Here is a 22,088-nt window from a genome sequence, read left to right as displayed (position 1 = left end):
TGTTCCATTTTCAAAGCTGAGCTGTGGAAAGAATCTATCGAAGCAGATATACTGTGGGTCTTGTACATTCTTTGTTGGATTAGTGAACCTTACAGGTACAGTTTTAAAGCATCATTAAACTCCCCTTCTTTTTTAGCACCATACACCACATACCTCCATAAGCCACACAGCGTGTTTGTGGACTCTTCATGTTCTTTGGGTGAAATAGTAAGATTAGTGAAGCACTGCTTGTTTCAGTATATTATCATTAAACCAGTGCCTGAGGGAGAACAGACGTCAGCAGACAGCTATGATGTAAATAGTCCATATTCAGTTATTGTACTTCTTTAGCAATCGTGAAAACTGTGTCTCTAGGGCATTCAGGAACAAAGGTATACACATAAACCAAGTTTTCTCAGTTGTAATCTACAGCTGCAATATTTTAGTTTCAGTCATGCGTGCTGTGTTTGTTAGAGCGGGACTATCAGGTAAGACATACATATTTAAAGTGGTTACAATGAAATAAACATTCTCAATAGCTGTAAGGCGATACACTTTCGCAGTACTTAATCATTTGTCATTATCTGGGATATTAAAAATATCACCTTGCTGTGATAAAATGTTTTTTGTGGAGAAGATGAATAACAGTAAGACTTCTAAAAGTTGACAAATATGTCTTAAGTAAAATAAAAGGGAAACTGAAAATATGAACCATGACCTCAGAACTATGTTTTGAATGTGCTACACTGAATGCAAACATCTTTCCATCTTATCCGTGCCTGATTTTCAGCTAATAAATATTATTGAAAACATAGAATGAGTCACTTCCCTAGTACTGGAAATAGTCCTTTATAGTAAAAATCCTGGATGTTGTTAAAATCTTACTAATACTAGTCTTTGTTTACAGGCAGTTTACACCGTGCTTCCAGTGTCCCAGAACGTGTTTATAACATGGGGATTGTTGAAAATGATTTTTCACCAAGATCTCAGTATGGTTTCTCATATTATCAGTCAAACCAGGTGAGGAAAACACAACAAACAGGAAACAAATGTATTACCATGCATAATTTATTTATTTTATTAGCACAAATAATAGCATGTAGATGGTATATCAAGGTTTGCATGCTTGCTTCTTCACGTTTTAAAGCCTGATTTCTAGAAAAGGAGGTTTTTGTAACTGAGTTAATGGATTTTTTTTCTCTTGTGACTTCTGAGCTCAGTGACTAAACTCAGCTCAGTATGATAAGCAGGCTTTCTGCAACCATCTTGGTTTTATGAGAAATGGCATAAGATTAGGAAATAAATTCATATTAGCACAGCATTAATAGAAAGGTTGTTACAAGTCAGACCTTTATCTCTCTCACCAGGCTGTCAGTCAGTCAGCACATGCATAGCCCAAAGTGGCCAGAAGCCACAATGCCATGCACCCAGCAAAACAGTTAGAAGTTGCTGGAGGGAGTTCCATGATTCTGCAGTACAAAGAGTGACATGAATAGGAGCTGGGAATGTGGTGAAAGATGTTAGAGAATTAAGCATCCAAAGCCACAGCAAAACAGATTACATAAGTTTCACAGTGACACATAGAGTGTTCCTTATCATTTTAAGCAGTCCTGCTGTAACCTGTTCTAGTATTACAAGAATTTCAGCAGTCCTCGTAATACAATAATATTTTTAAGCTGTCTAATTACAGCTTCACTTCTTATTTTGACTTTCTTTGCTTGGGTTTGTGGCCTAAACGCTAAGGGAAGTAGTTGATTTTCTTCAAGGTTTTTGACTCTGCTCATAACCAGTTATTATATGGGAACACTTATTATGTGGTTGTTCCCACAACAGTTTTCATGGCAGAAAGGGGAAAAAAAAAAAAGGAAATAGGACAATTTGTTCTGCCATGCAGCCATGCAAGCCAGAAAAATCCACAAGGTCTAGTATTTCATAAAGCATTCATTTCCTTACCTCAGTGAAGACATAAAAATATACTTGCATAATTCCTGCAGAATAAACAGATGTATCCAATGATCCTAGCCTCGGCCTATTAGATTCAGCAATCATTTGTCCTTCAATTATCACCTTCAGTAACAACTCAACAGTGAAGGAAAGGGGTTTCAATCAGTATCTGTTAAGCTCTATCCCTTCAATTAATAACTTCTGTGTAACTTCACTTTTACCTTAAAAATACCTGTGATAATATAGTACTTAAATACAACATGAAAATAAAATGTATGGGGCTTTGGTTTACAGCTGGATGCCGCTACACTGGCTGATTAAAACAAAATAAAAAATTAAAATATTGGCCATCACTCCTCTGTGTCAAGCAGATAGTCCACCAAGTTGATCTAGTTCTGGAAAGTCTTGAATAGTCCAATTAGACCATAACAGTTTAACAAAAAGGCAGAAAAAATGGGGAGAACCCATACGTCATCTGAACAGTAAAGAGTTTGAAGACACATCCTACAAACAGCAGTTGAAGGAATTGAGTTTACTGAGTTAAGAGAAAACTGGAAAACAAGAGGATGACAAATTATCATTTTCACGCACCAAAATTAAAATAATCATTTTTTGCTTCCTTGCAATGTTATGGGATCTTCTTCATTTTTAGGAAGAGGCTAGACAAACAGTGAAGGAAATCTCTTTTTTTTTTAGTAGGTGCTACCACAAAGTGAACAGGAAAGCTAAATAACCTCTCAGTTTTCTTTCTAGCTGTACATTGTAACAATATACAAGCATTTTAGTATATTATTTTAGTATCTGACTGATAAACTGTCTTCTATCAGACAGCCTTGAATTTCATTTCAGTAGCTGATGTGAATGTTAATCCTCAAGGAGTTTGAAACTGAAACTAAAATCTCCATTAACAAGCAGACTTTTCTCTACCAAGCGTAACTGATTCCTCTTTTGAGTTAATGACGACAGATTAGACTCGTCTCCTAATATTTACATCATACTTGTTCCTATGTTTGTAATGCAGATATGAAGAAGCGTTGCAGAATCTCATTTAATATCCAGTTTTAGTAATGTTCAAATTTTGTTTTCTTATTCTCATAGTAGACCTTAACATTTTTATCTTTTCTGGTTTGGTTTCTTTGCTGTTAATCCTAAATGCGATGCTCTTACCATGATTGCTTTTCTCTTATGCACTCTTGGACAGGTTGCGTCGCCATCCTCTTATACAAATGGCTGGGGGACAAGAACTGCTTACAGGGCAATGGAAGAAAGAGCTCAAAGACAACCTCTGAGGAGATTAGAGGTTTCACCCCAGCGAGGTCCCAAAAGATTGGCATATGTGTCCAATGATTTTCACTATGACAGAGTGTTTTCAACTGGATTCTCCCCACGGCATGGAAATTACAGGAGATCCAATGGGACTGTCCCACCAAGATATGCTCGGTCTGAGATTGTTGGTTACACAATTCGTGATACAGTGAGCAAGGGAAACTCTCTTAAAAGACACTCCCATTTGGGGGCTATTAATGACACCATCCCTAATAGTGTCCCTCTTAGCCCCCCTGTACAGAGGTACCATCAAGCAGGCAACAGTCGCAGTATGACCAACCTTTTAGAAAAAGAAAACTACCTGACTTCAAGCAGTGCAATGGGACAAGTGAGATCACCAACTGCTTCCCATTTTGGATCTCAGAACAGGCAATCTTTAAGGTCCAGCTGGCACCAAACTACTCTCAGAAGCACACAGACCAGGAGGGAAGCTTCCCAGCCAGCTTCAGTAATCACTGTTGCTGCAGAACCAGATGGTAAGAGGATGACACTGACAGCTGCTATGGCAGCAGCGGGGAGAAACAGTTTCCTGCAGAGTGAACAAGCCACCATCAATGGATCTCAGCTAGGGTAAGCCCAACGAAGAATTCTTGCCTCAATGTCATAACTAAAAAGAACAGATTTGTTTGAGAAAGGAAAGTAAACTGACAGCTAACACGGTGTCAAAATCCACTTCTAGTGCAACAGAGAAAAGGGAGGAAAAAAGTGTGTGTTTATATATACTACAGGGTCCACACTGCTTGCTCAGGCTTGGGACCACCTTTTGCTAAGAGGTAATCATACATCTAAGGAGACATGGAGTAGATGCTGAGAAGTTTACAACCTAAATAACAATACAATGTAATGTATTGGCAAATATTGGGCTCCTATGAAACCAGGTAACTTCATCACAGACAGCTATTTTGATATTCAATCTTCTGTACAAGCAGTCTTGGTTGTTCTTTTGTAGGTACAGACATTGGAATCTAGTTGTCTGCTTGCAGAAATGTCAGCCAAAATTTTTTGTGCCTTCAGATGTAAACATTTATCTTCAGTCATGATTTGCTTGGGATTGTGCTGAACTCCATGTGGTAGATTCGCGACCTAATGGAAATCTATTTGACAGTGTAGTTGCTTAAGTGCCAATTTTTCAGTTTAACTTCTGCTGGAAGCTACAGATGAAAATGATTTGAAGTGCTTTTGAAAGTTTCTGAAGTCCCTTTTGCAGATCTTTACAGATTTCATTTATCTCAGTACTTTTATTTCATTTACTCTTGTGTAATTTATTTAATTTTCAAATAAACTAGTTTTACTTTGGATTCAGAGCTAGTTTTTGCGGAGAATGTGGGGGCTTTTTAGTTTACTCAGAGTTTAATAAGGCTTCTGTAAAATATAACAACAGCTTATCTTAGTGAGAGGCTGGTGAATATCAGTGTGCAAGATAATTCCCCAGGAGAACTGGATCACTAGACTCTTACAAGGGATAAAACTATAGTCATTTTACTGACCAAAGTTGATGTTTATTATCTTATGCAATGACATGTAATAATGTATGTGGATATCATACACTTTCCAGATGTCTAAAATACGTGTTTAATAGGATGCACTGCAATTCTCATTGCTGCACAGGCTTAACACTGAAGTCTTGCATTGGTTATAGTACATTTTAGTTCATCCACTTCCAGGTACTGTACAATTTAATGCAGAAGTATTTAAAACATAATAGACCAAATTTTGCGTTGGAGTATACGCTGCTGTCAAATTAGAGATATTTCACCTGAGTTCATCATTCCACCAGAAGTACAGTTCTTCCATCAAGACTTCTCAGTCTAAAATGTTATTAATGACTTTCGCGTTTCTTGTCATTTCCCATTCTTTTTGATTTTAAGGTTGCATTATGTGATGTATTGCTCTCTTATCTGTTGCTCCTTTAATAATGGAATGGACAAGAAAAGATTAGCTCATTTTCAAAGCAATTTGATTTTTCCATAAATTCACACTTTTTAATGCAAATCACAATGTAGGACTTTCCAAGGGTAAGGCTTAATAATTAAGAGGATGTAAAATAGTTTTGGAAGATCAAGAAGAAGCCTTAGACTACCTCTGTACAGAATTTAAAATTACACATATAATACAGAAAGGCATTTGCAGACTTTCCTTAGAAGAATAGCTCGTGCTGTGAAGTCAAAGTAGAAGAAACAGAATATAGAGATGCTATCTCTGCATCTTCTGCTAGAGAGGAACAGTTAAAAACTTTCTAATATCCTCATAATTAAGATGAGGCCACAACTTGTCAAATCATTGTTCTGTTTAACAACCATTGCTTGAACATCCTTCCATTTGTCATCAGCTAATTAGCCATGTGGCTTTTAGGTTTGCCTGTAACTGTTTTGAGGATAGGATAGAATAATTTCATCAAATTCTAATTTGACAAAAGTTGGGGTGCTGCAATTTGTAGAATACTTTTGAGAGTGAAAGATTATGTTATTGTCAGATAAAACTTCAGTGAATGCAAAGGTTATTTTCATCCAATGGAAAGCAGTACTACTCTGGCAGCATGCAACATGAGAGAGAGATTCTGGCTACTGCTTTTGGAGGAGCATTACCCTCTTGTAGGAGTCAAAGGGCTGTAAAGTTATTACAGTGACTAACACCCAGGTAAGCTTTCTTACCTGTGCATAACAATGGCCATGAAAACCTTGTTAGTTTAAGAAGACTGGCTAAAACCCATGCTTGAAAAGCCTGTTTTTTCTGTTCCTCTTTGAAGAGACTAAGAACAAGAAACATGATCTACCTTTTTTCCGCTACTCATTGGTGATGATTTTTAAGTAGGTTTCTGAACAGTGCATCCAACTTGTAATGAGAAGTAATTTAATAGCTACTTTATTTTAAATCAGAGCTGAAGTAAGTGAAAATCTGGAAGATGTAAGCATTGTTAGAGTAGAGCCCCGAACACTAACTGCATTCTGATTTAACCTCTCCATGGACATTCTCAACAAGCTGTTCCCTTCATTTCATATTTGCCTTGCACAAGCTTATGTCAGCATCTGTATAGGCAGCATATTTGCTCAAAGCACCAACAAAGAGGAGGATGAAAATAACATGATTTATACTAAATGGAAATGTAAAGGCAAGTGGAAACCTCAAGGTACTGGAATACAATTTCATCTGGAACAGATGCATCAAAATTGTTCTTCATCTCTTTATTGTTCTTGCAGCCATACTAATTGTGTTCTGCCCTGTGATTCATAAGGTAGATGGAGGAAACAAAAATCAAACACAATTCTTTTTTTTCTTTTTTTGTCTCAGAGCTCAGAATTTTGTCATAAATATCTTGGTCTGATTGAATGCATTTGTGGAAAGATCATCTGTGAGAGTTCTTCCTGATTTCTGCATACCTGATTTCTGCTTCCCTACCTAACCCCTCCACCACTTGTTCAGGGCAAGCCTATGCTTCCAAGTTTTCACTCCTGCTAGTCTGTCACTGAGAGACAGATGAACAGAGATGAAGAACCCAGTGACTCCTGGTGCAGTCCACAGACATATGCTATAGTAGTGTTTCTTTTCTTTATGTTAAAACATTTCTAATCTGAGCATGATTTATTATTCAACATCTCCTCTTAGTCAAGTTGATTTTGTTTTCCAAACATTTGTTTTACCAAAGAAATGAATTGTATCACAGTTTCTAATTTTAAATGTACTTAAATGATTATCATGAAATGTACTCCCTTCACCATGGTTCACAAAATGCCTATTTGGCACTGTTTGTACAGTCCCTGATCTGGTTCTATAAACTTTTTTTGTTAAAAAAAATACTTTTATTTCCTTCTGAGTGGGGTGTTTGAAACCAGTACATCTTGCCTATCCTAGGACTAATGCACCTGATAGTACCATGAATTGCTTTGTTTCCTTTACTAGGAAGGAATGGGAGTGATGACCTATTTCCAATTTTGGTATGGTTCTCTAACATAATAGTTACTGAAGCTAACATATTGGCAATTAAGAAGAAAATGGACACGCATATTTTTAATCCTACCAGATGTGATGTGCTTACTTAATTTAATGAGTGGTTTTATTTCCTTTTGCTTGAAAAAGTCTTTGGCCATTTGTTTTAAACTAAAGCAACTTCTGCACGTTTAAAGAAAGTGAGGGACTGAACTCTGCATTTATATAGACTGAGATGTGAAAATCTGAAGAAAGGCATGAAAACAAACAGAAAAAAATTATAATCACATTGCTGAGAAGAACATCAAGATATCTTCATAAAAGTCACAATGTAACTCGGCTTTGGCCCTCCTTGATTAATCCTTCCACCTGCTGATGTTTCCATATTGTCTTTATAATTTCAAGCATGACTTGTTTTGTCCAGAATGTCTCATTGCTGCAATAATTCAATTTATGATTTGCTTGTTCCCCAGAGTATCAGTATCTCCTAAAACATTTACAGTATTGGTAAGGAAACAGATTTCTAAGAAAAGCTAATTAAAAAGTGAATAGCCTGCTGTTATAACGTAGTTCACAGGCTAAACGATTTTTCTAGTCTCTCTTCACTGTATTTTCTCTAATTGTACTTTTAAGGAGCCCAGAAGTAGAGATGACTCTAGAGCGTGCAGTAAGCATCTTGAAGAGTGAAAATACACAGTCAACACCTAGGATACTCGCTGCAGTGACTTTCATACAGCACGAATGCTTCCAGAAAGCAGAAGCCAGAAGAAAAGTAAGTGATTGTTTTTATACAAGTTTTAGTCAGAACAAATAACTGTACTGTACCAACACGAGAAAGAGCATTCCAAGAAACACTGGAGGATACTGATGTTGAATATTTTCCCTTAAATATGCTGATGCTTTTTGCAGCAGGTTCTTTAAATCAGTAATCAATAGAGTAACACTGGTCAGTGCTATCAAAAGTTCAGTCTTCAGCATTTTGTGATAGGAAACATGGAAATGTTGAGTAAGAAGAGACATCAACCATTTGCAATTGCAGGTGTTTCTGATCAACTTTTTAAAAAAGGACACCACAAGCTCCCAAGGACAATCAAGAAGATTTACTGTATCCATACCAGTTATTTGTAAAGTATAATTAAATCTCCCTTTGCAAACTAAGTTCATTAGTTTCTATCTTATCTTGATGGATATGGAGAAAATTTTCTATTCTTCTGTCCCTTTTATAATGATTTTTTGTATGATTTAAGGCTGCTAAACTGCTTTTTTCGGAGTAAAATGAAAATAATCCTTTCAGCCTTTATTCTGCACTGTGTGATGGTTGTTTATTTTATTTTAAACATTTAAAATCATTTGTTTTAAGTTTCTTTGTTCCATAATCTGCCCAGTATTACTTATATGTAATCTCTGTCTTAGCTCAGTATTCATGTATATGCAGTCCAGTCCAGCCAAACATCCCTCAGTCCTTTAGTAAATATAACTTGCTTCACAGTGGGTCAGACTGTTTCAGGAAAAAAAACACCTGTGTAATTAGCAGCTTTAACTTCAGTTTTAGGATGGAGCTTCAGAACTGAATGTTTGAAGGTGATTTATCATTCAGAACTCTCCAAAGCAGCTTCCCTGAAAATCAACTGGATGAGTTTAAAAAGTTCAAAATGTGTCAGTCAGCCTGAAGCTCTCTTTGGGTTTGCTGTCTGTCTCACATACTCTAGCTGAGCTTTGTATTTGGTGCCCATCAGACCTTTTCTTGTTCTCTTGTTTGCACGTTCAGCATGAGTTCTTTTTCTCCTAATGCTTTGTTTCCTGTTACCTGATAGTTTGTAACTCTACTGAGTCTAGTGCCTTTTTTTTTTTTGCTTTTAAACGTGTGCTCTTACAGTATTTTGGTGGACTTTGTTTACCAGAGAGTAAGACAGGTGTCAATCAACAACTTTTGCAAATTCTTCTCTGCACATGGGATCCAAATAACACTACTTACCTTGTAACAGCTGCAACTGAACTTCAAACTACCAACAGAAAGTCTGCATAAATCTTTACAATAAAAAAACAAACAAGCAAACAAAACCCTATCTGTGTATCTGTGTCAAACTGACTTATCCACTGAAAAAAAATGGTCAGATTGTGCCTTCAAAGTGTTTTAGGCTCCATTTACCTTTAGATACAGATTTCTGTATTTATTTCCATTAGAACATAGATGGTTGGTGGGTGAAAGCAAAATAGATTGTCAACAATGCCATAGCAAGAAACTGTGCCTTTTGTATAACAGAATCAGGGAAAGGTGGACATTCAGTGTAGTTTGTCAGGGCATGAAGAACAAAAGGCTTTGTTGTAGTTCACTTCTTCCAGTTCCCAAAGCCTGTCAGTCATATTGAATTCCTCTTATTGTTAAGCTCTGGACTGCTCAAAACAGTTGTATTAGATTTCTGAGTCTTTCACATGCTGTCGGTTCTACACAAGTATGTGTTTGTCCACAAAATCACATGGCATTTTCAGATGCTGGAGGAAGCAGTCCTTAATGTTACATGAAAGTAAGGTATTTTCTATAGTAAACTCATTCCTAAATGAGCCAAGTCTTGCTTATACCACATCACAGCTCGTGCTGAATTTATCATTTGCTACAACATGTAGAACTTGGAAACTATTTGTTTCCTCCTTATTTCCTGCTGTAAAATAACATCTTAATTCTTCATTCATTTGGGGCCAAAACCCCATTTTCTGAAAATTAGACACTGAAGAGTAGTCTTTGTTACATGTGGGATTCAGTGGTTGACTAGCTTACGTTTAATTGTTTACATTTTGAAGTTAGCTATTCTTTTCTTAGTATGCCACAGATAAGTACTAAGTAAAATGCATTTTTACTTAATATGCATTCACCACATGTACAGAAGTTGACAGGGAAAAATATTATTTTCCCACCAGTCTGGCTTCTGAGAAAGAAAAAAACAATTTGGCACATCAGGAAGGCATTACATCCAGAAATCTCAAAGCAGTTTATGAATGTTCCAGAGTTAAATCTCAAATATCCATCTCACCAACATAGAAGCTAAAATACAGAGCAATTGAATGTCTTGTCAGAAAGTCAAATCTGTGGCAGAGCTGGAAGTGATTTAGTTTCATTCTCTTGCATTAATTACTAAAATATGATGCCTCCCTTAGTTATGGATTTAACTATGAGTCATACAAAAGCCCCGAGGTTAGTGATGCCCAAGTGATTAATGCTCTATGCTTTAAGTGTTTCAAATGAGAAAATGAAAAAAAAAAAAGACCCTACAACAATGCTTAAACTTTTGTCAAGGGAGAGATGGAGTGGAATTTGTCATTATCATTATCTAACCATTCTCTGCTGTTTTCTTTTCTTCACAGGTTTTCTCCCTTGGTGGTATCCCCAAACTTATACAGCTTCTTGATGTTCAGAACGAGGATATTCAGCGAGCAGTGTGTGGTGCTTTGAGAAATTTGGTGTTTGAAGACAATGACAACAAACTGGAAGTGTCAGAGCAGAAAGGGATCCCTGTCTTGCTCCATTTACTCCAATATACCAAGGATGTAGAAACTAAAAAGCAAATAACAGGTAGTGTTTTCTGTTCATTCTGTTCATTTGTTCATGAAGTGCTTTAAGTAATACATAGGTGCCCAATTCCTTAGTTAGGCAAGTGTTTGGTGACTAATACAAGAGCACTGTCACCTATTCTAAATTCTTCTCTTAAGGTAAGATTATTCATTACTCAAGACCAACAGCAAGAACAGACGAGGAACTGCAACTTTCCCTCTCAAAGCTTCTTCAGAGAAGACGTGTCTGCGTGTTTGTGGAATGAATTTTCTTAACATTCTAGAAAAGAATAGCAAATTCTGTCAAACCATGTTGATGAACATTGCTCTCAGCAGTCCCATAGATGCCTGGAACCATACTTTCTGCCCTCAACAGCAGCTTAGCCCTTTCTGTGGTTCTGGGAGTTCTCTTCTGGAGTCTGTGTTGGATCTGTCCCCCAGAACTGTCAAGCATTGGATAAAGAGTGCAGTTGCACTGCTTCCTTATTTAAATTCACTCACTTGTAGCTGTTTGTACCCCAGAATCTATCTTCTCAGATGAGTGACAAGAAAACACTACCACAGGCACATCATGCTTCGTGTGCAAGAGAGAGAATTGCTTTACAACCATTTGGTTGTAAAGATAATAGGACACAATCAGTCGAGGACCTACATTTATAAATCAGTTTTTGTGAGGGTTATATCCTCATCCTTTTGGTTCCATCTTCCATGAGGAACTGTTAAAAATGAGTATGGCCCATTGAGATTTTGGAGGAAGAGCCCTTTGGAAGAGAAACCCCATATTACATCTCTTGTGCATCACTGTAGCATTAGGAATGCTGGGGGGAAATGGTTACTACTTCTCACAAGAAAACTGTGATTACTGCCCTGTTAGCTTTGCAGCAACTAGTTAAGAAATGCCTACTCCTTCATCCCTGCCCTCCTGTTTAGAGGAAATCAGCTACTTGTGACCCACATTCATTTTAGTTAGTATGCAAGGGAAGAGCTGGCTTATATTATATAACTGTAAGAAAATATTATGAATGAATGAATGGGGATATACTTTAAGTGTTCTTTAAAGGTAACAGGAATAGAAGCTATTAAAATAACAGAGCTTAAAAAGATACAGGTGTCAAGCAGCCCTGCCTTGAAGCAAATGCATGTTGAGACCTTCTGTAATTCTGCATTCTTCAAAGTATTTGAACTCTACTCCCTGAGCTGTAGAACAAAGTTTTGTATTGTTGGCTCTTTTGGCAGTGTTCTATTGCTATGCATCTTTCAAATGTCTTAGAGTTTTTCACATTCATCACATATAGAATTGGGTCATTAAGTACTTTATTGCATAGTGCATTGTCTCTTTGTGCATTTACACACCAGAGAGGGGAGCAGTGATAAAGACAACACAGTGAACAGGAAGCTTTGCTTATTTCTTGCTTGCCATTTCATCATTTCTTATAGGACCTCTGACTGTTCTTGCAGGAGGACTTGTATGGATATAGGCACTTTGAATGTTACTGTCTTTCCCTTCATCCATGGAAATGGATGGAGAGGTACCTTTTTTTCTGCAATTACTGCTGTCATTGAGCACGACCTTTATGTATGAAGTACTCAAGACACCAACAAAATATTTAAATAGTATTGAGCAGGCTGTTTTGGCTACCATAAGCCAAAATATTCTGATGTAATTTCATGCCTATGAGATGCAAAGCATGGCTTTAAAAATAAAAGACAGGAGAAAAACTCTACTATGTTCAAGACCAAATGTGCAGTCAGGAAGAAGTACACTGGATCTCTTGGTGAAAATGGCACTACAGCAGATTTTCTGTCATTACTTGAGAAATTCTTCAGGCTTCCTAGGAAGCTGCAAGGAGACCACAGATTGGAGGGCAGCCTTGTTGAATGATTTTCTCTGATGATTTTCTCAATGTTGCTTCCAGCCACATTTCTTTCCCACCTCTTGAAGACAGACAAAGAGCAGGCTGCAGACAGCATGTAGGCAATCATTGTTAATCATGTGCTTACTGAAGTGCATATACTTCCAGATGCTCTTGGCATATACAGTGATATTTAAGAAACACTGGAATTACAATCCTCTAAGGGCTGTCAGAAGGCTTTTCCAAGCCAGTGCAAACCTCTGAGTGGGTAAACCCCACTGAACAGCAGTTTCCTTGGATAGTTGGTAACTCACCTGCAAATTTTGTTGCCTTTTTATTGCCTTTGTCTTCTCTTGAGACTAGAAGAATATCATAGCTATGCATGCAATTGCACAACAGTATTATAACAATATGCTTCCAGGAAAATACTGATGTAGCGTCTTAGAGATTCACTACCTGTCTTTCCACATCATACCTATTAGTTGCCTATAAATTAAAGACTTCCAAAAATATGGCATGATAACTAGCTGAATGTCTTCCCCAGTTGGATCAGTAAAATGATCTTGGTATGTGATAATAACATGCTAAAGTCTCGTGAGAGATTCCTTTCCAAGGATAGAAAGCATGCGATACTCATTAATAAAAAGTATTAATAAAGATGTCTAAGCTCAGAAGATGAAAGCTTTTTGTTTCCACTACTGTGTAGGAAGCCTGGCCTTTAAAAAATAAGCAATATGATCTTATACTTCAGCCTTAGAAGCTTATCTTTAAGGTCAGTGGCTAATTAGTAGCAGCAGAGTTGATACCAGTGTACCTCTGCCCAATAGTAAGCTGTATCATATTCAGTATACCTCAAAGAATATTTTAAAGACCTGTGTTTTCTTCTGGCCTGGCTTTTCCTCTTGCTCCCTTTTTCACTATAAAGAGAAGATCTCAAGATCAAAAATCTGACTCCTTTGTGTTGACTCCATCATATGTATGAACCTGCAGCTTCACTGTGTATGCTCCCATGTGAACATCAGAAATGCTGGTGCAAGCAAACTCTTAGGCTGAAGTAAACAGCCTGAGCACAATCATGTAGCATGCCTTGTTTTGTGCTGTGAAAAGACTGAAAGCCTTTTGAATGAAAATACATGGAGGTAAATGCTGATGATAGCGAGTGCTGTGTCTTGCCATAGTCTGTGCATCCCAGGAGAATGCACAAAAAGCACCAAACTAGTATAACCATCCAAGTGCTGTGCTTCTGACAGTCTGAACACTGCCATGGACTAGTTTACCTAATGCCTATGTGCAGAAAAGAAATTTGCATGTTTCTCCATGCAAATTCTGTACTTTATTCTTAGGGAGAACAAATCTTCCACAAGATTGAGTTGACTGGGTCTGCTAGTTTCTTAAAGTCATTGATGCAACTAAAGTAAAGGAGCTACAGGCTTTGTCCTTTGTTTGATGTACAAACTTCTTGCATATCTTTTACAAAAGGAATGAGGTTACTCCTGAGCAATGAGAGATGTCACTTTGAGACAGAGCAGGAGCCAAGAGAGGAATGCCACTTTTTAGAATTTAGTGAGCACACTGAGGATCAGAAAGGAAAATGGTTGAGGCATGAACAAAAAAAGATCAACTTTTGAAGGTAAGCCAGATGAGCCTCTAGGGAGTACCTAACCTCTTGATCTTGTTATCACGCAGTGCAAGTCTAAGAATTGAAAGAAAATTCTTTCTGCAGGGAAGATTACTGCACAAACAGATCTGTCATAAAAAGAAAAATGAATTTCAAAGTGTACCCCACCCATTTTCCCAAATAACCATCCAAAGGAAAAATATGCCACTATAAATACATTACAGCATATGGCTGCAAGAAAAGAGCCCACTTTTAAAGATATTTTTAGAAGTGAACAAATTTGTTCAAAACCAGAATGCCACTGAGAGAATCCTCCTGACCTCAGTGAGACAGTGCCTGCGGGCAAAGGCAGGATTTGTCAGAAAATTTACAATGTAAGCAGTATTCAGATTCTGTTCTGACAATTCTGACCTCTATTCTAGGTATCCAACTATAATTCAGAATGCACTTGTTTCTTCTAATATGATATTCTGTCCTTGTGCCTACACATTTGTGCTGTTCTGTCTTAACGTGCTTCCCTCACCAATGCCCTTTGGACTGCATGTCTGATTTCCTGTAAGCCTCACTTATCCCTCAGGAAAGTACATTCTTCTTTTTATCCCCTAATTCAGAGGTTAGAGAGCTGATCCCAGAAGAAGGAATGGCTGCTTCTGGCTGGGTTTTGTTTTGATTTTACTATTGCTCACAATAGCTGTAATTAAATTCAAAGTGTAAGGAGAGACAAAAGAAACATTTTTTGTTGTGAGCTGATGAAAGGAACGTTCACTAATACCCTGCCAGTGTTTGGAGGAGGAGGTATGTGAAACTTAGAGCAGCAAGTGGGGGAAACAATGAATGCCTTTGTAAGCGAAAAGCAGAAATACATGTCTAGGGGAAAACTACTTTAAAAAGATTTTTCATCTGTTGGAATAGAACAGAAGCAGAGCTAATCAATTTTACAATATTGGTTATTTGTTTCAGTGTTTGTACATTGTAAGTAAACAAAGTGCGCATTGTTATTTAGTTGTTTGTTTTAGCGACAAATATATGGACAGTAACAGCCAACCAGTGATCAAGCTTAATTTTTCCCTTCTATGAGGAATTTTGCTATCAAGCATTCGAGAAACGTGGTAATGGGCATTTCCCATCTTCCAGTAGATTCCCAAAGGCATATAAACTCACTGTTTGTACCTCACATTTACTCCCCTTTTAAGTTTATTATCCAACATTTTGATGGTACTTGAAAGTGCAGCCAGTCTGCCAGGCATCTAATAGGGATGAATTCCTATATGTAAATTTATATGTATATTCCTATATGTAAATGATCATAGGCATTGGAGGTTCTTATAAGTTTCATTTGTGTTACTTTGGTGATTGAGATGTCTGCAAATTGGCAGTGATGTGCAGAGCAGTGGAAAGCTGTTCTTTTCAGTCAGACATTAGACTATACAGAGCTCTGCCTCTAATACAGACATGAGTACATCCTTTTTCAGTGCCACTTTCTCTTGGATCCAAGTCCTGTCACTCAGGAAAAGTTCACTCCCAGAGTTGCAGTACATTGCTGTGAATGTACCTACATGTTTTCCTGTGTCAGACAGCTATCTGCATCCTCCGTGAGGGGAGCTTTATGTTAGGAACTGCTCTCTTTGTGAACCTCATACAGCTGCGGGACATGGTCAAAATTAATAAGTGATGCAATAGTGAACCTTCAGAGCTTTATCTTTTTTATTTATTTATCTTTTCAGTGTGAAGTAAAGCTTATGCTGCACTTTCTAGTCATGAAAGTATGTGACCGTATGTCCAAAAGCTCTGTCACTTACCTGCTCAATGGAAGGACACAGGAAATCAAATTCCTTGTACATTCATTAATTTTTCCCTGTTTTTTCCATATCTCCAGAGAGAAGACATGAATCTATAGGCACCCATTTCACACTTCAGCAATGCTAAATTTAAGCACTTTAGACTCCACAATGTAGTTCAGATTCTTTTTTTGACGCTGTAGAGCTTCTTAGACGTACTTACTATGGCTAATTGCAGCAGCTCAGGCTAAAGGAAGAGCACATTAATTTAGTCCACATATGACTGAATGCCATTATACTTATCTCATGGGAGGAAAGAAAAATGCTTCCACATTCTCACTGGAGACTCTGAAGACTGAGCAGTGTGCAATCACATCTGGGAGGGTGTTGTGCAGTGTTGTGTCTTGGTGGCAGGTGAACTCTGATCAAGTCCTTCTGCTCCTCTTGAGGATGTCAAGATCCAGACAAGCTCTTTTACTGATTAACTTCAAGAACTTTGAGATTAGGTCTTTCAAACTATGGGGGAATCCTTTGCCACTCTGATTTTATTTTGAATATTGCAGGTTTGTTGTGGAATTTGTCTTCCAATGACCAGCTGAAGCACCTGTTGGTTAAAGAAGCCCTACATATCCTGACAGAAGCTGTTCTCATCCCTTGCTCTGGCTGGCCAGATCGAGATTACCCCAAGTCAAGTGTTTTACCTGACCCTGATATCTTCTACAATGCCACAGGATGCCTGAGGTGAGCACTCAGTTCAAAAGTACCTAAAATAAAGTGATGTTAAAACAGGCCTGCACACATGCGTTTTCTTGCTTACTCTGAACTGAGATGGTACCAAGAGAAGAGTTTGCATACAGGTTGGTAAATAACTAAATTAGGAAAAAAGTCATTTTTGAATCAAAATTATCCACATCCAACTTTTTGCACAAATTCAGATCTATCAAGGCCAGGCTGCAGCCATGGGGTTGACGAATAGAATTACATTTGTGCATCTACTACTGCAGTCAGCCTCATGAACATGGTAGTGATTAGAACAGAGAAGCATAGTACAAAAGACTACTAAGGTAGACCCACCCCTAAATGACAGAAGTATAAAAGTCATGTCTTTAAAACGGGATACACCTTTAAAAATAACAACCTATTAAAGTGTGGCCCTTTGTATCTGTTGTGAGTTCAAAGTCATTGCACTTTAAATAAAAGCAATTATTGTATCAGAAATATGTCTTTTGTTTACATGAAAGAACAAAGTTTGAAAAAAGTAACGAGTAATGGTACAAGTGACAAGGACTAAGGACAAGGGCTTTTCGTAAAGTATGAGGAATTAAGTTCAAAATTTAGATGCTTGGGAAGCTGCCTGGTTTTGCCTTGTACATAACTGTTTTGCTAACGTGTCCTGCAACAGAGTAGTTGTGTTGGTAAGGTATGAATTTGTACAGGGTAAATAGTCCTGTGTCTGACTCATGAGTGATTTCAGAGAACAAAAGAATTGTTAGCGATAGAAAATACACATCAGTAAGGTTCTGTCTGCCCACCAACTACCAAATAACTTCAGGTTTAAATAATAATTAACTTTTATCTTTCTTTAATAGCTCAAAAACAAATACAGAGAAACATTAACTACCCATAATAAAATCACTCTGGCTAGTGGTGTTGTCTGTGAAATGAAGTAGATCATATTTTTTTCATATGAATTTGCTCGAGCTGTTTTGTACATAAACTAGTCTGGTTGGATATGCCACTTTATACCTGCTCCTGCTTTGGACTCCAGAGCCGTCTCTTCTGAACAAACCAGCATATAGGGTCACAGAATTATTCTTACTTTTTATGTGGTATTACTCTTTCTGAGGTTGTTGTAGCAATTTGACACCACTTGGTATATGACAAATAATGAGTAACAGTAGCTGGGTTATTTTAAATCAAAGAAAAGTAGATTCTGAATATACCTAACTCTGTAAAGAAAGTGAGTAGGGCTGTTCTAAAGCTGCAAATGGTTCTATAGCCTTAATGAAAGTCTCTCAAACTGACCTTTGCCCAAAGATACATTGGCTATTTAAAAAAGTATTGTGTCCATGTTCCAGTCCTTGTCATTTTTAAATGATCAAACACTGTGAATTGTAACTGAGAGGAGAATAAAACCTTGAAAATTCACAGGTAAAGTTGATCTGTAGGATTGTCAGCATACTTTCTTGCAGCGAATGGATTTTAATGAGGCTTATATTTGCGCAGACCAGAAATCTAGGATTTTTGTATGGAATAATTTGCTTCTCTTTATTCACAGAATACCACCAGAAGTATTCTTTACTTACATACTATTTCAAAATAATATATTTGCACAAAATCTATAAGAACAGCATATTAAAAAAAACAAACAAAAAAACAACTGTGCACAGAGGGAATTATGATTATAATAAAGGTGCTTAAAGAGTAGATTAATGTGCCAGAGTATAAATCTGTAATTAGTCTTCCCTTTTGTAATGCTAACATTTGTTGTGCACGTTGATAAAGTTTATAGCCTGCAGCTTCTATTGCAGAGTAAAAATAGAACTTTGGAGTACGTACATCATGCATAGTATAGTGCTTAGGTAGAGAAGAATGCCAGAATTTCTTTTCAAAAAGTTGCCTGACAGTCAGCCACAGTCCAACTCTATCACTGTCATCTGACAGGGTGCCACATACTTACCAACTTGTAAATTAAAGCTCTCTTTAATAGCATTTCAGGACAGAAAGGGAATCTACATCTAGCAGATAATATTGCAGATGCTGGAATCGGAATGAGTGAACAACCAGAACACTCCTCATTCTACTAACCAGTAACTGCAAGACATACTGCGGAATCCCAAACTTCAGCTGCATGGATCTGTACATTCATTTGCTGATAAGGAGCTGGACGGATTTGTTAATCCCATTTTCTAGATCTGCTTTTTGTCCTAAAGCTTTGCTTCTGACAGTTTCACAGAAACTGTAGGTCACAAAACTTTAGAGATTCAAAATGAAGCTGCGTACAACACAAAATTTAGCACTGACAGTTAGAATAAATGATGGTTTTATTCAGTCCTGAAATATGATAAAAATCACTGTGCCCTGAGCAGGTGGAGTAAAGCAAATCGAAAGACTTCTCTGGATGTCTGACAAAAGCCAATTAAGTAAAACTTTTCGTTGACAAGACAACTCTTGCTGTTTTTTTGCATAACAGTACTGTCTCCTGTTTCAATAGGAATGGATTGGCTAAGTGGAGATATTTAGCCTCCTCTTCCATATGCTTCCTCCAAGTCTGAAAGTGCAAGATGCCAAGAGCGTGCGGGATATATGGTTTTGAATATTATTATACAAATGTTTGGGATGGCTTTTCCTGTGAATTAAAAGGGAGGCTTAGTAGAAGGCTTTCTATTATACTTTGAATACTGATAGTGATCTTGTCATGTTTTTTCCTTGAAATACCTGTTCCAGAAGTTTTGCAGTGCAAGATATTTTCGTTATTCAGGGACAGAACATGATCTGCTGAAGCTGATGGGAACATTATCCTGGGTGTTGTCTTAAAGGATTGAACTTTACAGGTTTACAGGTTGCACTTCTTCAAAGTTCTTCAAAGTTGGAGCTAATGATTACAATTGCTGAGTTTCATTGGAGTCCTCCTTTAAAACTGCTCTGTAACTGGACTTTTCTGTGGCCCTGTGTACCCTAATTCTTCAAAACTTCTCAGACAGCCATTTTCAGAAAAGTCAGCTAACCATTGCTCATGGTTCCTCAGGAAGTAAAATAGATACAACACTTCATTTTTCATCACTGTTGTTCTGTGGTCTGTCCAAGCTCTATTTTACCTTTGACAGTGACTCACAGAGACTGGAAAGCTGTAGACTGAGGAAGTGCTATCACTGTACTTTAGACGAGGAGGCTGCATAACCATCTCGTTTTATTTAATCAGAGATAACTAAGGCCAAGGCTCTTACTATTGGTTGAAATTGTAATGGCAGCTCAAGCTAGTAATGGAAGGTTCTAACTGAAGTTATAAAACAAAGGACTAATGATAACAAGCCTTTGAAGCAAAGCCTTTTGCACAGCATTGCCACTCCTTTAGGTTTATTTCCATCCATTCTTATCTTGTGTCTATTCATTAGTCTGTCTGCTCCCCCAGGTCCTGGAAGGAATTTTGTTATTTCCAGAAAGCAGCTTGCAGCCTGGTGCCTAGCGTTACTGTGTAAATCTATAGATTCCTTTCCTTCCTTGTTGCAATTTTAAATTGTGTAAGGCATGAAGGGAATACAATTTCCTGAAGTAATTCAGGAACATCATGAAGCAGTTCAGGAAATTGTTGTCACATAATTGAGTTAAATTCAAATTACCAGTTTGGCAGAATGAGTCCCAGGAGCAAAAGCCACCTTCTTATCAGTAGTGTGGATCACTCACAGCAATGCAAAAGCCTCTTCTGATGTCTGCCAGTGTGTGACTCAGTGCTGGCTTAAAGGGAAGATCCCTTTCATTTGGTTCAATTTGCAACATAATTGAACGTGCTATCATTCTGTTTCTGTGAAAATCATGTTTGATTTTACTATGTTAAAATTCTTGATACTTACCTCACCTGGATCATAAAATATTTCCCAGTAGGGTACTAGCTGATCCTCCATAAAAGACACTGAAACATGGGAAGATGGCTGTGTCAGTCACGGTTACACCGTGCATGGTGTGAGATGAATGAGGCCTGCAGATAGTTACATGCATCCACTTTAGTATGCAGTATAGTTCGGGCATGTCACCAGGATTGGCATATTTAAGCCTGCCAAAAGTCAGAGATGCTTAATGGCTAAATTGTATCAAAACTTAAGTTCTCAGTCACTCAAAGGAGAGCATTCCTACAAGCAGCAGCTCTCTCTCTCATGTTGCACGTTCCTAACTATTCAGTACTGATGCGAGGCAGAGGTGTTAGGAATTATGTAGCACAAGAGGTTTTCTACAACAATATGTCTGATCTTGACTCCAATTCTTTTTTTCCACAGATGTATTTGTTTCAGTATACTCTGACGAAGCTCAGGGAAAACAAACTTGCATAGCAAACTTTGAGATTTCTAGGTAGCCCTGGGATCTCAGCATGAGATTGCCAAGAGCTGCAGTTCTCAGCCAGCCCAGACCGAAATGGCAATTGCCCATTCGCTCAAGTGATGGATATTTCAAGGCCTCCAGGAGCTCCACAGGGAGAGAGTTAAACTCCTGAGCTCAGAGGAAGGTGCTACATTTGTCAGGAGCCTCAAATCTTGGGAAAGCAAGATTAAGACAATTTTGAACTTTTCTAAGAAAAATGTTGCCATTGTTTCAAAATGATTTTTTTTTTAATATGAATTTACTCCTGTATGATGCTACCCAATCCTGAAAATAAAATCTGACCCCATTCAAAGTGGTTGCAACTGTAATTGGACAATCTGGAAAGTAGGAGCTCTTCCCAGTTCACATTGTGGTAATAAGGGGAAAGAGGGTAGTGGAGCACAGCACGGCCATGCAGACACGCATAGTGGTGTCTCTGTCTGGATAAACAGTTGAGTGCCAGCAACTCAAGGAAAGCAGTTCAGTGATTCATTTCCTTTGCAGAACAGGGCAGTGCCTCAACTTCATGTTCTGCTTCCTGAGCTATAAAGCTGTTTGCCAACCCATAGTCATGCTAGATGGCAAGTACGAGTGATGGTTTTTCCTTGCACAACCATTCAGAATGATGATAGTTGTCTAAAGTTCAGTGATTTTTGTGCTGTGACAAGATGAAGTGCCATATCAGCTGAAGGTCTTCAGTGGGGGAAATTCCACACTTATCTTTTAATGGTATTTTTAGTCTGTGCACCTCAGAAACTATTTGTGCTATGCACTAGAAGAGCTGTAGCATGTACATGTCTGTCAGCATAGCCATAAACTGTTGAAAGGACGACGTGACTCAAATGTGACTTATGTAGGTTGAATTCCAAAGTGTTGCCATATTGAGGAATCTGAATATTAATTCTGTGATATATAATTCCACAAGAGCATGAATGAACTCATAAATAGGGAACCTTATTAACAGTGTGACCTAAAGTAAAGCTGTAATTACAGTGCGTTAATATTTAAACTAAATATGTGCTTCCCAGGAGGAGGGGATAAAACTGC

General features: G+C 37.7%; 1 protein-coding gene across 1 annotated transcript in view; it reads left to right on the top strand.

Moving 5' to 3' along the window:
• The window catches only part of PKP2 (plakophilin 2), a gene marked incomplete at both ends in the record, with an annotated part of 41,421 nt that overhangs the window by 6,815 nt on the left and 12,518 nt on the right, over positions 1-22,088 (top strand). Inside the window, 5 exons of the mRNA XM_079544134.1 lie at positions 891-999; positions 3,125-3,819; positions 7,807-7,945; positions 10,534-10,741; positions 16,532-16,709. Coding sequence (XP_079400260.1) covers positions 891-999; positions 3,125-3,819; positions 7,807-7,945; positions 10,534-10,741; positions 16,532-16,709 — 1,329 coding nt within the window. The remainder of the gene's footprint in view (positions 1-890; positions 1,000-3,124; positions 3,820-7,806; positions 7,946-10,533; positions 10,742-16,531; positions 16,710-22,088) is intronic.

Source organism: Tetrao urogallus, assembly GCF_951394365.1.
Source record: "Tetrao urogallus genome assembly, chromosome: 1".
NCBI lineage: Eukaryota > Metazoa > Chordata > Aves > Galliformes > Phasianidae > Tetrao > Tetrao urogallus.
Note: the sequence above shows the minus strand (reverse complement) of the source record. Positions and strands in the feature narration are given on the sequence as shown.